Source organism: Idiotropiscis lumnitzeri, chromosome 7, assembly GCF_059441095.1.
Source record: "Idiotropiscis lumnitzeri isolate Australia: NSW breed Sydney's pygmy pipehorse chromosome 7, RoL_Ilum_1.0, whole genome shotgun sequence".
NCBI lineage: Eukaryota > Metazoa > Chordata > Actinopteri > Syngnathiformes > Syngnathidae > Idiotropiscis > Idiotropiscis lumnitzeri.
The window spans coordinates 8,836,845-8,852,902 of record NC_142397.1 but is presented as its reverse complement, the minus strand read 5'-3'; the positions used below and the strand labels follow the sequence as shown (position 1 = coordinate 8,852,902).

Genomic DNA, 16,058 nt, shown 5'->3' with positions numbered 1-16,058 from the left:
GCAGTTTTCCTCTTTAGGTTGATGAGGTAAGCCGGAGCCTATCCCAGTTGACTTTGGGCAAGAGGCAGGTACAGAAGGAGTTAAGGAATGTTTTTAGGTGGGTAAAGCAGGAATGGTTTTCGGTTTTAAAATGTTCGTGGCCTAATCCATCATGACCCCAAGGTTTAACCCAGAGAACCTAAGCACAATTCCATATGAGCTCAAAACTTTGATTTAGGTTATTTTTTTTACCTCAGGGCTGGTCTCAGGATGCCATTACCGATGATGAAGTGAAGTTTCTCTAGGTTTGACGTCGGCCGGTCCTCCAACATACTGTTGCCATGGAGACCGTGCTCACCATCATTGAGGCGCTTAGTCACCTGAAAGTGACCTGTCTCTTTTGAACTCTACAGGAAGTCGCACAAGAAGATCAAAATGTTTTTTTTTTCTCTTACCTCCTCTGTGATCTTGGATTTCTTCTTCAAGGTGAGAGACACCAGCTTGTGTCGGATGCTATTCTTGCGAGGACTGTCCGATTGGGGAGTCTGGAAACGGGAAAACAGAATCGGGAGAGAACAGAAATGATCAAATAAATACATTCAGTTCCTTAAACAACCAGAACAGAGAGAGAAAACACATGATCAGTTCCCTGACGAACCAGAGTACAGAAAATAAAACATGGAGGCTTTCACGGTGATGATCAATAATGGCGGTCTTTTGTGAATGAGAGTGATTACTTCGTCTTCATGCTCTTCTAATGTCCATAGAGGAGATGTGAAACTGTTCTTGTAGTTCTTGAGAAATCAATTCAATTTTCACAGTTTTTCCGCATGACCACATGTAGCGACTTTCCGACGACTGACATCAGATTGTTGTGTTGAGGCCTTAGGAGTCGCAATGGACTTAGGTGGATCCCAGACCAGATACTTTAATTCAAGACTCTGTGTTTGTGGGTTAATATTCATCAGAGGCTAGTTGTCCCCATCCGGATCCTCCCCCGCCTCACCTCTGCCTCGCCCTGAAGAGCCTGCAGCTCCCTTTTGTACGTCTTCTTCCCGAGGGTTTCGTAGATCTTGGTCATGACCGGAATCTTCTCACTCCCGTCACTGATAGCCGTGTGGTATTTGGGCTCGGGCAGGTCCCCCATGAACCTCAGCACCGTGATCCACACAGCCAGAGCCGCCTATACAGGAATGAGGTATACATGTTCATCGTAATCTCAAGAACTTATCAATTGATTAGACATAACGTCCTCAGCCTACCAGCTGGTCTCCTTCATCCTCGTGAAAAAGCAGCGGCTGCTTGAGTGGTCTGCGGACATACGTATGTGTGGTGGTTCCCTGGAAGTAGGTGGCGGCAAACTTGGCAAACTTGTACTCCGATAAATCCTCCTCGTCGTCATCCTCTGGCAGAGGTAGAGCCTCGTCCAGATCCTCCTCCTCCAGCTCCCGGTGAGTCCGCTCCAAGTCCTGTGGATGACGGGGAAAGACCGACTCAGCAGGAATTAATCCTCTGGACTTTATGCTGGCCGTTTGTGTCCACCCCACTTCCTCTTTTAATAATTTTAGCTGTGGTTAAGCACATGGGATGAAATTTACATGGGTTGGGGATTATTTTGTGGATTTTATGGATAATATTTTACTTTTGACAATAAATGATGGTAGCTAAAAATTATGCAGTAAAAGAAGTGAAAACTGTTTTAAAACTGGCCATGAACAGGCTAAAAGAGTGATCAAATCCAACAAGGCCTGACTGAGGGTTAAATATTCAACAAAACCTACCTCAAAGCCAGCAGGAGCCTGTCCCTCCTGACCTGGAAAGGAGCTGGTGGTTCCCAGGAAGCCGAACATTTTGTCTACCATGTCCGAGTCATTGACGGGCTCCAAACGGGCTCGCTCCGTCTGCTCTACCAATTCCTTCTTCCTCCTCGCCTCCTCCTTTTCCTTCTTCTCGCGCTCTGCGTCCTCTTTGGCCAGCTGGACCAGACGCTCCTGCAGAGGACATGATGATTTCACGTGGGAAAAAGATGGACTAAATGTGTCCTGACCAGGAATTGACTTTTGTGGCATTGTATCTGTGACATAACAGTTGGGCTAATGGACATAATCCGCTGCCCACACTGAGTTTCTCTGACCGTGACTCAGAAACTAGGCCGGGCAAGTTCCAGAACCACTTTCAAGCAGTGGTTGGGAAGTTGAAAGTGGGGAGAACTGTTTTAGATTCTGATGCAAACGGCAATGGGAAGGCTTACTTGATGTTTGCGTTCCGCTTCGGCCTTGGCTCTCTTGGCAGACATCTGGTTCCTCAGCTTGGTCTCCTCGGCCAGACGCATTTTCTCAGCCTCCAGCCTTCTTCGGTACTGACGCAAGATGAAGAAGAAGAGTCCAAGTCAGTCCATTGAGTGTAGTCAGACTTAGCGTGATATGGCCTCAAAATCAAATCACATCAATCTGATTTGTGGATTTATAGTTGATATATATGACCCTTTGTTTTGAGAAAAAGCAAACGACAATGACTTGTTTATAAACATACGGAACACAATTAAGTTGGGGCACCAGGAACTCAAGGTACCACTTCCCCCATTCCGAAATGTGCCCTACCTCGCCCCTGAGCCTGCGGTAGAGCCTGCGTGCTATCATCCCTCGGGTATACGCCTGGATGGTGATGACGGCCCACAGTCGGTGTCTGAAGGCCCGACGCACCAGGAAGCCTCGGCATCGACCCTGGAACCCGCTGATACGCTGGCGAGCCACGTGGTACGACGCGCACAATTTCCGAGAACGCACCAAAGCCTGGAGGCGAGCGAAGCCCGCCCGCATCTGAAAGGACAAGGATCAGGATTTAGGGTCGACATTGGGATGACATTACACACTTTTTGGGTGTGATGAGAATGATCCTCACGGCGCCGTAGTTCTTTCTGCACTGATATCCTCGCCACGTCTTCTGGATCAGCATAGCCGACTTTCTCATCCGCAGGAAGTTTGATCTGACGATACATAGAGAGAAGAACCACTGGAATGATAAACGGATCCCTGTAGATGGTGCTGTTTCATCGCTTTCTTATAGAAAATGGATACAGAGATTTTTTTCCCTGCGGTCACAGAAATCATCGCTGTCGAAACTAATGAGGGAGCCCACCTGTCCTTGAAACCTCGCACCACCTTCTGGATGAGGATGACCTTGTCGGTGATGGCCTTGTCCCTCTCGATCTCCAGTAGCATGTCGTGATGATCCTGCAGAACCAACAACACATTAGCTGTCGCTATGGAGACCATTCCATGCTTGGTTGGCCTGATTTGGGGGGAAAAAAAAAAAAAAAAAGAATAAAGCCATATGCGGAACACGGGCCATTCAGCTATTTACTGAGACAAACTCTTAAATCAGTGACTGTCTTCCTTATTATTCGACCCTTTACACTGCGGTTTGTCTTTCAGCTTCCTGTCAGGAAAGAGCTGCTCCTTCCTGCACTTTCTACTTCCTGTCAGGCTTCCTGGAGGACAGACTCAAAGCAAACACCAGTCCTGAGACTTGTGTGGAAACACACAAAGTAAACTTCATTTAGTGTGTCACTCGGTGTCACAGAGAACGGAAATTGACCAAAGTGACACAAAATGTTTTTTATATATTTATTTCATGTAACAACTAGTTTTGACCTTAGAAAGCGTTCCAAAACGGTGGAAAAAGTCCGATTATCATTCATGTTTCACTTTCTTCACGTGTCCCGATCAGTTTCTCTTCTTACAAACCTTTCGTAAAATAAATTGATGGGTGAAATGAAAAGGTGATTGCAGTATTGGAAATGACGTTGCTTAGTTGAGTGAAATCTTGTCGGAATGTGTGATTATTACGAGTCACCTTGAGGAAGATCTTGGTTTTTCCCATCTGCCAGTCATCGTCTCGCCCGAGCACGGCCTCTGCGATCCTCTGGCAGGTTCCCCTCAGATCCTCCTGGAAGACACACACGCAAATAATATCACATTCTATCTTGCCCACATTCCAGTACAGCACTAATAATGATCATTCTGTGCAGAGAGCAAAGAATATGAAGGTGAGTACTGCTATATTGTCAGTCTACATGTGTTGCTGCACTGTTTGTGTTCACTATCTTCAGAGATGCCATTTAGCATTCGCATTAAGTTAGGTGACTGAAAGGGCACCTGTGTCTAAAGTCTGCACACGCAAGTCAAAGTAAAACAATCGGTGAAACGACAGCTTGTATCTTGACATCTGAAAACTCTACCTGCTTGTAGGCGGGTTTGACTCCAGGCATGAGCACACGATAGCGGTCCACAAACTCCACAAAGGTGTAGCGGATGGGATAGCCTGCTCGACGGATGCGAATGGTCTCCATCATTCCAGAGTACCTCAGCTGGCGTACGCACAAATCCCGATCAAACAACTGTAACAGGCACACGCAAGCTATTGTTACACGCATATACATTGTGTTAAGTTATTACATGTAACAGCTAGTTAGTGCATGTCTACCAGTTTGTTTACATAACACAGTCATTTATTTATTACATGTTAAAATGATATTTTTATTACTTGTAAGAATTAGCTTTTACATGACATTAGTCATCTTCAACGTCACTTATTCTGTACAGGGTCGAGGTGAGCTGCTATAGAGCCGCTACCAGCTGACACTGACTGAAAGGCGGACAGCCAGCTCGTTAAGGGCACACATAGACATCCTGCAGGAACCGATCCCACGCTGCCCATGCACAAGTCAGATGAATGTATTACGACACTATCATTTTGTACCATTACATATAAAAACTATTTTTTACACATTGGTAAGTAGCTGTTACATGCAGTAAAGGCTGTTGATATAACGCAAGTATCAGACAAACAAGCAATCATATAAAATCACTCGCTGTGACAACTGCTTTTTCATGCTGTGAATTAGGTACAGGTAACGACTGCTTATTACATGTAAATGTTCCAGTCAACAAATAGCCAAAAGTTACAGCTAACAAATAAGTAAATGTTAAATGCACTAACTAAATAAATACTTAGCAGTACATGTAACAACTAATTAGTACGTGTAACCCCTATTCATGCGTAATGACAATATAATTAAGACATGTAACAACTAACATGAAGATGCAATTGTCACTACTTATTTCATGATACAGCTTGTGAATGTAACAGCCAGTTAGTACATTTAACAGCCTCTTACTGTTACTTTTTATCTATAACAACTAATACTAAAGGCACTAAAGAAAAGTACGAAAGGTGTGTCTCTTGTAACAATTTGTTCTTCTAGAAGCTAGTTGGTGCAAGGAAAATAAGTCATGTAGACTAATTGTTTGCAGTTCCTGCTCGTAGTTCGACATTGCAGCTCGCTGGTAAATGAAACAGACAACATGGTACGTTTCCATTTGAACCTGCATAACTGAGACAATCACACACAGGGACTCACCATGGGCTTCTTGAACTCGTTCGGTTTGATGCAGCGGACGAAAAATGGCTGACAGACGCTTAACGTTCTCATCAGTAGCTCCAGAGATTTTTTGAACTGACTGCTGAGAGTGGGAGAACGCTTCCTGGTTTCTGCCCCCTACAAACACACATACATGCACACACACACAAAGTTGGTCGTTTTTTGTCCTTCCTGACCTTCTTCCTCTTTGTGTCTAAAGGTTAAAAAAAAATGTTGATGTGTCCAGTGAGTGTAGAACAGAGCTGGACAAAATATGGTCAATGTTCCATTCTATAGTCTGACCCAACAAGCATTCATTTACATTTTAGTGTATAACATAATATATTTTTTATTTATTTATTTATTTTTACATATGTTGAGGGGAGTAACAAGATAGTCCAGGATTTTGCAATACCCGAGGACTGTGAAATGCAACCATACCAGTGTAGATATATGTAGAGACTCCTCATTCCTCAGTTCTTTGCCGAGGATAAAGAACATAGTCCTGTGAACATTGCTATATCATCTTTATAGTTTTATTGCTTTACTGTTTCTGTTCAAATATTACATTACATCAACGCATCAGATCCTATTCAAGTTTTTTTTCCCCACACAATTCACGATTTTATTCATTTGTTGACAAATCAATACTATTGGTCGGTTCCGATGTCTTGTTATTGTTGATAAGCATTGTCATCTAATTTCGAGGGTTGAATATATCTTGAGAAAAAAATTATTCACACGTAAAACTCTGCCTTTTCCTCGTACTGCGGTAGCCGTGCGGAATTATGTCACCTCAAGATTGAAAGTCTGATTTGATGAAAATAGTTAGGTTGGATTAGTTTTGTTATAAATTAATTTCTGTAAGGCTTCTGTGCTGAAGGAAGCAGTCAGCCATGAAGGTATGCTTGTGAGAAGATTCATTTCAAAAATTGAATGAGAGAAGGAAGGAGCTCATGTTTTTGATTTTTTTTTACCTTTGGGAGAGGGCTGGATGGAAGATGCAGACAAGGAGCAAAACCACACAGAAACTGTGAGGAAAGCAGCAAATCATGCAGACAACACACAGAAGGAGATATTGGAGAACATGCAAGAGAGGAAAAAGTTACACATATCTGCCATTTTTGTGTGTGTTTTCTGAAGCGTCATCACTTGAAAGGAAATGTATGTGTTACCATAGCAACATCAGCTTGGAAAATTTGCTTGATGAACTTGTTTTTGGATGAGTGAACCAACTGGATGATGTCACCGTATAACGTGTCCCTGTTCTTCTCCAGGAAACCTGGACACACACAATTCACAGATTGTATGTACTCACACACATGCACACACACGCACCCCCACACGCACACACACATCCATCCCACAACAGCGCAGAAAGGTGCAAATGGCCTGTTATGCTCAATTCGACATGCGCAAAGTGTAGCAAAACACCAAAAAGATAATTCTGCGACACATGCGCACAGTAAGACTGCCCTTTGTGCTATATGAAAATAGGGCCCTTTGTCTAAAAAAAAAAAAAAAAAAACGGATCAAAGTTCATCCGCATTTTCATTGACTTCATCCAAAAGAAATTCCAATTTTGGCTCGCAACACAAGCAAGAAATGTACTCAGTGACAATTCCTTAACTCGCATCATGTGCGTAGTGAGTTGGTACCTCTGGTTTCGTAGTAAACCACCCCAGCAAAGTGCTGAATGCCAAACTGAGTCTCGTGGTTGTTCTTGGGTGGAATGTAGTTGCTGTTCACTTTGTGCTGGAAGTTGAGTTTGTTCAACATGGTGCTGTCTGTACCCTACAACACACACACACTTAATTTCAGCACTATCGCATCATCAGTCATCACGTGTATTGGCGTGTACTTTGGGGAATCGGCTCTCCTCATCGATGAGCGAGATGATGTTCATGGGCTTGATGGCGATCATGTCCAGTGCGTCCTGGTTGTCGGTGAACTCAATGTGCTGCCAGTTGATGTTCTCCAAATTGTACTCCTCCTGCTCCAGTTTGAACACGTGACGCACGAAGAACTGCTGCAGGTTCTCGTTGGCGAAGTTGATGCAAAGCTGCTCGAAACTGGCGCCACAAACACGCGCGCTTAACACCATGCATGTGTGTGTGCATTTGTTCGTTGTGTGCTCATGTACCTGTTGACAGTGAAGTTCTCAAACCCAAAGATGTCCAGCAATCCGATGGAGCGTCTGACAACTTTGGTGTGTAAGGACGAAGGCTTGTAGATGGCGGCATTGATCTTCTCCACGATCCACACGAACAGACGACCGTAAATACCCTACACACAAACACAAACACAAAGTATTAGTCGTCACAATGAAAAAAAAATGAAGTCTGTTTTGAGTGTTTTACCTTGACGAAGGCGTCCCGCACGTCCAGAGCTTGTTCCATGCTGAGTGGCGTGGACACGGTTTCTCCCCTGGTGATCAACGTCCTGCTCGTTAGACAGTTCATCAGGTCCTTGCCGTCCACCTGCACACACATACACGCACGCACACATGTATTATAATAACATGAAAAGTAACATTTAAGGTTGACCTTTCATCAGTTTTGTAATACTTTTACACAAGTATGTATAATTAGGACCATGATTGTTCGTAGCGTGGATAATTTTTTAGTTAGTGGATTTTTATTTTTTTAATAGGTGTACTTTATCTACCACTGACTATTATTAAGTGACAACGCAAGCTGACCTCTAGCAGTGTTGACGTGGTGGAAAGATGCGGGCTGCGTACGACCTCACAAGCGTCCAGGTTGTCGTATGTACGTGCTATAGATCCATTCGTTAATTGTCGGCATGAAAATCAAAACCAGTTAAAAGGAGTTTAAAATGAAACACAGAGATCTGATTTGACATTTAAAGCGAGAAATTATTGAAGCGTTTGGAAAGACCTTCATAGCGTAGGTTGCCCATGTGTAAAATGGATGCCAACAGTTTGGAGATCTCCCAGTTCTCTTTGTCTGTGAACATCAGAACCTGCAAAAGACATTGTCACACATAATAGGAATGTTGCAGGTTATTGCAATTGCATGGTAAGGAAGGTGTAATACAGGAAAAAAAAGTGGTATATCGTAAGTCAGGTTCATCATGGGCGGTCAAGTGTTATACATTAAGTCAGATGTAACACAAATCAAGTGCAATACAGGAAGTTGAGATTCATCCCATAAGTCAGGTTGACTATAGGAATTCAGTAGGAAGTTGTCATACGGGAAATCTGGTGCAACACAGGAAGTCAGGTTTTATACAGAAAGATAGGTGTAACAGGAAGTCTGGTGTTGTACAGGAAGTTGTGTGGCATGCAGGAAAGATGGGGCAACACAAGAAGTCAGGTGGAATACTGGAAGTTGGATGTAACACAGGAAATCATTCGGAGTCAGGTGTGCCCTGTGTCACCTTCATTGCCGAGCGTATGTTGGAATATTCCTTCATGTCGTCTCGGCCGTCACATACGGTACACTTTCCCTGCACACAAACGCACTATTCATTATAACATCCAACACCGGGATTTGTTTTTGTGTATAAATCGTCTTGGGACTTGGTGGTGTTGACTAACCATAGTGAGGTAGGTATAGTCTGTGGCCTTGCTGAGGCCGAGCTTCTTCTTGTCATCCGCCGCCATGCCCTTCAACATGCAGTAGAAGATGTGGTAGTTCCTTTCATCTTGAGCCTACATACACACACACAGATTTATTCTACTCCCATGTCAGTGTTTGATTGAGAGCAGTCAAGGCTGGAGCGAGTCATACCTGCCGACAGACTCGCGATTTCTCCAGCAGGTACTGTTCGATCTTGGCTCCCTCAATGGCTCCTCTCTTGTTAAAGTGGATGTCAATGTATTTGCCGAAGCGGGACGAATTGTCGTTGCGAATGGTCTTTGCGTTTCCAAAGGCTGTGGGACAAGCAAACGAGCAGTGAGGCTGAAATCATCAACCGTTTAGATTTGGCCAATACAGGGGTACCTTGACATACTTAGGTCATTCCGAGACCAGGCTCATGACATACTTTATTCAAATTTGATTTACATCATTTAAGGTTTCTTGACGGCTCTTAACTTGAAAAACTTTGTCAGAGTAACACCAGACTTACCCTCCAGGATGGGATTGGCCTCCAGGACCTGCTGCTCGATCCACGAGTGTTGACCGCTGATGGCTGCCAAGAACTGTAGGATCAGCTTGGTGCTTTCCGTCTTTCCCGCTCCAGACTCTCCACTATTGGTTTGCAAACCAGAGGAAACGTGTAGGAACCTGAGTAAAGCAATTAAGACTTCAAGCATACCTGATGATGCAGCACTGGTCACGGTTGTTCCTCTGCATGTTGAAGTAACAGTTGTCTGCGATGGCAAAGATGTGAGGAGGCATCTCGCCGATCTTCTTGTTGGTGTAGAGGCGAATCTGGTCTGCCGTGTAGATGGGAAGCAGCTGATATGGGTTGATAGCCACCAGGATAGACCCCGTGTATGTCTAGAAGGAAATGAGAAAGCTAAAATAAGTCAAGATCGGTGATTCAGTTATCTGTCTGAGAAGGAAAGTCCAGACCCGTCCTTGTATCTTGACGTCACCTTATCTCCCAGGGTGAGTGTACTTAGGATTGAAACCCCATGTCTCCATTTTGATTAATACTTACTCCTACATTTCTGAATTCTAATGGTGGTCATGATGCCGATAGCCTCATTTGAGACCCACAGATTATTTTTAGGCCGTACATAGTATAAAACATTTGAGAACTACTGATTTTTAGAGGAGCCGTGCAACAAGAAGACTTAGATTCTAAGGGCCAGCTGGAGAATTCTGAAACCACCTGTCGAATATTCATGCAGCAAAAAAAGGACCCTAGTTTTTTATGACAATCGTACCAAGCTATCTCTCTATCAGCATTCTCGACAATATCAAGATTTGCATATGTGGTAAGACGGGTACATCAGGGCTGACGGAGGGGGAATGATGTAACATGCATCTGGCATCTCAGGTGGACGGTGAGCGTGTTGCCGTCGGCCACGAGAGAAGAGGTGGCCATGTTGGTAACGGTCAACATGCACGCATGCCCATCTCGCTTACCACCAGGCACCAGGGTTCATCTGTCAAGCTCAGCTATTTCGATGCATGCAACAGCATTTCTGGTTCGTTCCCAGCCAACATTTAAAACATGCCACAAGCAGGATTTTTGGCCTCAGCCAATGGCATCTCGTTTATGCGCAGACTTACCCTGCCACCACAGTTTGTCTTTGGAGGAAAGAGGAAGAGGAATGGCAAGAAAAGCAAAAGATTGAAGAAGAAGAAGAAACAATAGGACATGAGAAAGCTGCATCCTGAGCTACAAGTCTGTCTAGTGTGACTAGCTTGGTTGAACAACCAGGACAGGGACCAGAACTTGGTCCGGCACTCACGTAGATGAGCTTCTCGCTGTATCTGATGAGCAGGTTGCGCAGGATTCCAGCCTCGTTGAGGTCTCCCAAGCGGATCATGTCCTCCACTCCATGGATGGAGGTGGGATGCATCGGTTTGATGTTGGTGGCATTCTGGGGGGAGATCCAGTGCTCCTAGACGAACGGTTGATAAGGATCAGCAAGGAACACGGCTTATTGATCTTCAAATCTTCAGAATCAACTAAAGGGCTTTTACACTACAGGAACTTTTCACTAGATTTATACAACAGCTTTTTGTGTGAAAACATTTTTGGGGGAAAGCAAGATGAATCAGAACTCACATTTCCTTCATCATCCACCACCTGGATCTGTCCCGAATCGCAGAGTTTGACCACTGCGCCAATGGGAACCTCAAACTCCCGACCACTCCTCAGGTCCAACCACACGTAGTCCCCCTGGCAAAGACAGTTTGATGATGTCACCGTTAGCCAGTCTTACATAGTCTTTAATAACATACTTTAAATGGGAAACACAAATCCTGTCAAAATGAATCATTTAGACATTGCCCCACCTGGAAGTATCCCCCTGAATACGGTTTACAAACATCATGAAATTGTATTTACAGGACACACACACACACACACACACGCACACACAGTGTTGAGGGTCATACCGGTAACAGCGTGCTTTGTTTCACAACAGTGTTGACATTTCGGAGCAGAGCCCATTTGGCCTGATCCTTCTCGTAAAAATCCACATAGTCCCGACGTTTGTACATGGTTTCAACACACACTCACCGACACATGCGCACTCAGTCATAAAAAAATAAAAAAACAAGTCTTGTCTCAATCCAGAGTCAACTTATTCCATCAAAAAGTCAAAAGCTGATGACCATCCTGGTTTTTTCCCCTGTCTTGATCAAGATTAGAGGAAACCGGTGCAAAAGTTGAGCCTCGTTTGCACTTCCATCAATATTTTCTTGTGTGTGTATGTGTGTTGAGACTCCGCACACTCCCCTCGGTCGTCAATGGCAACAAGAGGCCGCTTCCTTCTTTTAGGTGTGTCAAGCAGGTGTTGGATTTCGGATAGAAGACACGAAGAGCTCATCCTGACGGGAAGTTGTGACTCGTGACTACTCAACTAAAGATCATTATTATGAAAAGCAAAAGCAATTATGTATGTTTGTTATTATGGATCAAAATTACACCATTTTTTCCCAGAAAGCCACCCCCCCCAAAAAAAACATTCAAGTTTAACAAATAGATTTCCCCGTTGTTTCCATTCCAAAACAAATTGTTCAGCTCATTTAGAAAACCAAGAGAACCATTTTCCACTTTGCAAGAATTACAACAAAGCCAAAATTTCACACTTCTCACCAATTTATTTTATTATTATTATTATTTTTTACAGCCAAATTCCCAAATTTATGTGGTAATGTTACATATTTATTGTACCTCTTCAAACATTCCCATTTTTAAATATTCAGCTCATTTATGACGTTGCCATATTTTCCACAATAAAATTATCAAGTCAATATTTGACATATTTATGGCCTCCTTCCAAATTTTAAACCATTCCAACTTCAAGTCTAACATTCCACATTTCAACAATTCGCTTAGTTCCACCGCCTTTCAGTGCATTACAATAATCCAGTGAGATGGGATGAAGGCATATATTACTGTTTTATTACTGTGTTTAAAAAAAAAAAAGAATTTACTGCTGCCGTTTAATTAGGTAAATTCTCCATCTGGCAAGTAAGCGGAGCTCTGTGAACATTACACCTGACTGAGTGACCACCTGTTGCTCTTTGTGAACATCTTCCAGACCATTTGTCATCTCAACATTAAACTCAGCTCAAAACATTCAACTTTAAATCCACCTCCAAACGAAGACTTTAAAATCAACTCAAAAGGTCTTCAAACCAACTCCAAACTTAACTTTAAACTAGCTCTAAACGTGTAACCTTGTTACCTATTTCTAATCAAAAGTTTCTATCCAAATGTAACCTTCAAACTGAAATCCAACTTCAACCCGCTAAATCTTTAAATGTATCTTTACACCCAAATCTGAAGTTTAAAACCAGCTCTAAACTTATCTTGAAACATTACTAAACTTTGAAGTTCACTCTTCAAACCCAAATGTAAAATAAAGTTAAAATCCACTTTCAAACTTGAAACCACATTTAAACTTTACTTCTCACCCATCTCTAATTAAAATTTTTGGTTCAACTCTTCCTTAAAGCCATCTTGAACCTGAATTTCAAACCCTGCTCTCAATGGCTGCCAGGATGGCCGAGTGGTCTAAGGCGCCGCGTTCCGGACCCAGTCTCCCCAGGAGGCCTGGGTTCGAATCTCGTGGCTGCCAGGATGGCCGAGTGGTCTAAGGCGCCGCGTTCAGGACCCAGTCTCCCCAGGAGGCCTGGGTTTGAATCTCGAATTTCCCCATTGTGGGACTAATAAAGGCATTATTATTAAATTTAATGTTAATCTAGGGTCTAATGGAAAGTTGAAATTCAACTCTAACCTCAAATTCAAACCTGGCTCACCTGAGCTCTAATTTGGCATTGAGTCAAATGCTGAGTCTTGAACCTACCTGAACTTTAAAGCAGCTCGAAACTTAACTTGACCCTCCTCTCATCTAAAGTTACATCTCAAATTTAAAAATTCAAACCCAGCTCCAACTTTAACTTGAAAACCACCTGTAATATGATTTAGATCCACATCTAAAGTTAACTTTAAACCACTTTAAGATGAAATAGATTTAAAAATTAAACCAGCTCCAACTTAACGTCACAAAACTCTAAATTAGACCCAGCTCCAAACCTGGAGCCATCTTAAAACTTAAATACTTGAACGTGAACCCAACCTAAACTTAACGCTACGTATAATTTTAAAGCTAGCGCTAACCTTAAACATACTACATGCTAATATTACTGGATAAAATGGCTCTGTGTGTGTGTGTGTGTGTGTGTTGTTGTCAAAGTTCAACGCGTGTTTGCAATGGCGATCGGTTGCTCTGCATTCATTATTAAAGTGAGTCGCCCAATAGTGTCCTCTCATCCCCATGACAACACACTCACTCATTCAAATAATTAATCAACTATTTTTATGTTAATACATTGATTTATGCATTGAGTAACATTGACGCATGTAACATTTACATCCACTGATCCCAGGACAGTGTTTGCAACCCACGCCTATCTATTTCTTGAACTAAATTATTGAGGCGGGTGTTGGCTTACCAGTAATTCGTCAGTGTATCAAATGCAAAGTATATTAAAAAACTGTAAAGAAAAAGTCCTGTAATATTTTTGTATTATTTTTTCCCTTAAAAGGGTTCATTCAAATTTATGTATTATTTGATTGTTAATAATAATGTTATTTAATTACTTTAACTCATTGATTAATCAGTGAACCGGATTAGTGAATATAATGTTTAAAAAAATGAAGACGTTATCTATTCATAAATGTTTCATTACAAAATAATTGGTCAATGAATTATAATTAGATTAATTATACTAATTAAATTATACTATTAAAATATGCCAATTCATTATTTTTATTTACGGATTTAATTTTACATTAAACACAAAAGTATCAGTACAATATTTTTTAATTTGCTTTTGTTTCATCAAACACTTTAATTGTGAGTAAACCAATCATCATTAGAACAATACAAAAATTCAAGTGACTTATTCAAATAAACTATATTCCACGAATATGAAAATATTTAGAAAATACACCTTTTAATATTTTTATAAGTCTTTATAAGTGAATAAATTGTAAATAATACACTTAAAAAAAGAATCACTTATTATTGAAATAAACTATATTACATAGAATACAAAATGGTCTCAAAATTACAAATTTCTCAAGTGATTATAATTACATTAACTAAAAATAACACTATTAAAATTTTAATTAATTATTTCATTATTTGCATTCGCTATTTAATTCAAATAAATATTAGTAAAATATTAATAAAAAAAATAATTTATTCAGTTCATTCTAACAATGTAGTACATAATTTAATGTTTATATTTCACCTCATCAAAAAAGCTGAGAGTTCTGAAAATGGAGGGATGATTAAATACGAGTCACAGTTCGTTATGAAATTTACACGCTCTTTCCAGTCATGAGGCTAAAGACACGCCCAGCATGCAGACGGCATGCTGGCGCCCCCTGCCGGTGAAATACAACAGCGCAAACATGTGTCAATCCGCTGCAGTTAAATGAGGCATCAGCATCATTGTATAATTGAGTTGGTCGTGTGACTCATTTGCATATAGATAGCCATGTCAGACACAGGTCACAGCGTGACAGATCGTGCTAACGCTAAAGGCTGCGCGCTGCAAAGCGTTTACCTTGATGACGGCTACGTACTTGTAGCTTAGACGGCGGACGTTGGGGTCCCAGCCCTCCAGGCGCCAACTGGAGACCCTTCTCTTGGATTTGGTTGCCATGATTAAGACATGTGTGGCAGTGGAATGCAAACACCCTAGTTTCACGTACTTTAAAGTAACGAAAGACTTGCTGTCTCGCTCAATGTGATCACACAAGTCAAATGGCCACAATGCAGGATATCTAATGATCTCTGTGTGTGCGTGTGTGTGTGTATGTGCGTTGCCTAATTTTATTGGCTCGCCCTACTAAAGCACCCCTCCAATCAAAGGGGGCCGCTGTCCCAGCAAATTAGTCTGTCAGAAAGACTGACGAGTACATCAGCGCATTCACTGACACTTGAAGAGGCCGACAACACACAATTCATAAACAACACACATACACACAACCACACGTGAACACACACACACACAGAAATGAAGAAACAAATACAAAGAGGCTACAGTGCAGCCTAATGACTGTCTGGTCCTGAATGAGTGCAACGAACACACACACACGTACAAATACACTCATATGCATACACTACACCACAAACACACGCACACACCCACGCACGCACGCACACACACACACACCCTCACGCATTCATGGGGCGTAGCCAGAAATTTTTCAGTACCTTGAGACGTCATTGTTTATCATACCATCAACAGTCAGTTTTCATGAACAAAAATGCACACCTATACAGTAGCAACCTTTCCAAACACACTCGTAATAGAAGCCGAAACAAATTTCTGTAAAAACAGAAATTTTATTTAGCGTAATTTACGAGTGATTCACAATTACTTTGCAGTTTCTTTCTTTTTTGCACTTTCTAAATTTTCTTTTGCGTGTTTGTGCGATTGTGCGTGCATGCGAACCTGCTGCAGGATAACCATGGTTCCTGTTC

At 42.1% G+C, this 16,058-nt stretch overlaps 1 protein-coding gene across 5 annotated transcripts in view; it reads right to left on the bottom strand.

The window, feature by feature from the left end:
* myo7aa (myosin VIIAa) overlaps positions 1 to 16,058 on the bottom strand; it is a 26,036-nt gene extending 9,978 nt beyond the window's left edge. Inside the window, exons 1-29 of one of the 5 annotated variants that reach the window (XM_088299909.1) lie at positions 16,030 to 16,058; positions 11,114 to 11,227; positions 10,794 to 10,946; positions 10,612 to 10,629; positions 9,686 to 9,870; positions 9,497 to 9,618; positions 9,157 to 9,299; positions 8,964 to 9,077; positions 8,804 to 8,872; positions 8,302 to 8,386; positions 8,103 to 8,179; positions 7,762 to 7,881; positions 7,545 to 7,687; positions 7,263 to 7,473; positions 7,060 to 7,195; positions 6,577 to 6,683; positions 6,379 to 6,432; positions 5,402 to 5,539; positions 4,220 to 4,378; positions 3,835 to 3,927; positions 3,118 to 3,212; positions 2,881 to 2,965; positions 2,580 to 2,798; positions 2,231 to 2,338; positions 1,761 to 1,970; positions 1,242 to 1,448; positions 986 to 1,162; positions 435 to 524; positions 232 to 359 (exon numbers count right to left, since the gene is read on the bottom strand). In XM_088299909.1, coding sequence (XP_088156035.1) covers positions 232 to 359; positions 435 to 524; positions 986 to 1,162; positions 1,242 to 1,448; positions 1,761 to 1,970; positions 2,231 to 2,338; positions 2,580 to 2,798; positions 2,881 to 2,965; positions 3,118 to 3,212; positions 3,835 to 3,927; positions 4,220 to 4,378; positions 5,402 to 5,539; positions 6,379 to 6,432; positions 6,577 to 6,683; positions 7,060 to 7,195; positions 7,263 to 7,473; positions 7,545 to 7,687; positions 7,762 to 7,881; positions 8,103 to 8,179; positions 8,302 to 8,386; positions 8,804 to 8,872; positions 8,964 to 9,077; positions 9,157 to 9,299; positions 9,497 to 9,618; positions 9,686 to 9,870; positions 10,612 to 10,629; positions 10,794 to 10,946; positions 11,114 to 11,227; positions 16,030 to 16,047 — 3,578 coding nt within the window. In that variant the 5' untranslated portion in view covers positions 16,048 to 16,058. Of the gene's footprint in view, positions 1 to 231; positions 360 to 434; positions 525 to 985; positions 1,163 to 1,241; positions 1,449 to 1,760; positions 1,971 to 2,230; positions 2,339 to 2,579; positions 2,799 to 2,880; positions 2,966 to 3,117; positions 3,213 to 3,834; positions 3,928 to 4,219; positions 4,379 to 5,401; positions 5,540 to 6,378; positions 6,433 to 6,576; positions 6,684 to 7,059; positions 7,196 to 7,262; positions 7,474 to 7,544; positions 7,688 to 7,761; positions 7,882 to 8,102; positions 8,180 to 8,301; positions 8,387 to 8,803; positions 8,873 to 8,963; positions 9,078 to 9,156; positions 9,300 to 9,496; positions 9,619 to 9,685; positions 9,871 to 10,611; positions 10,630 to 10,793; positions 10,947 to 11,113; positions 11,228 to 15,135; positions 15,343 to 16,029 lie in introns of those variants that run through there. The other 4 variants (XM_088299907.1, XM_088299910.1, XM_088299908.1 and 1 more) reach the window with 4 other exon arrangements.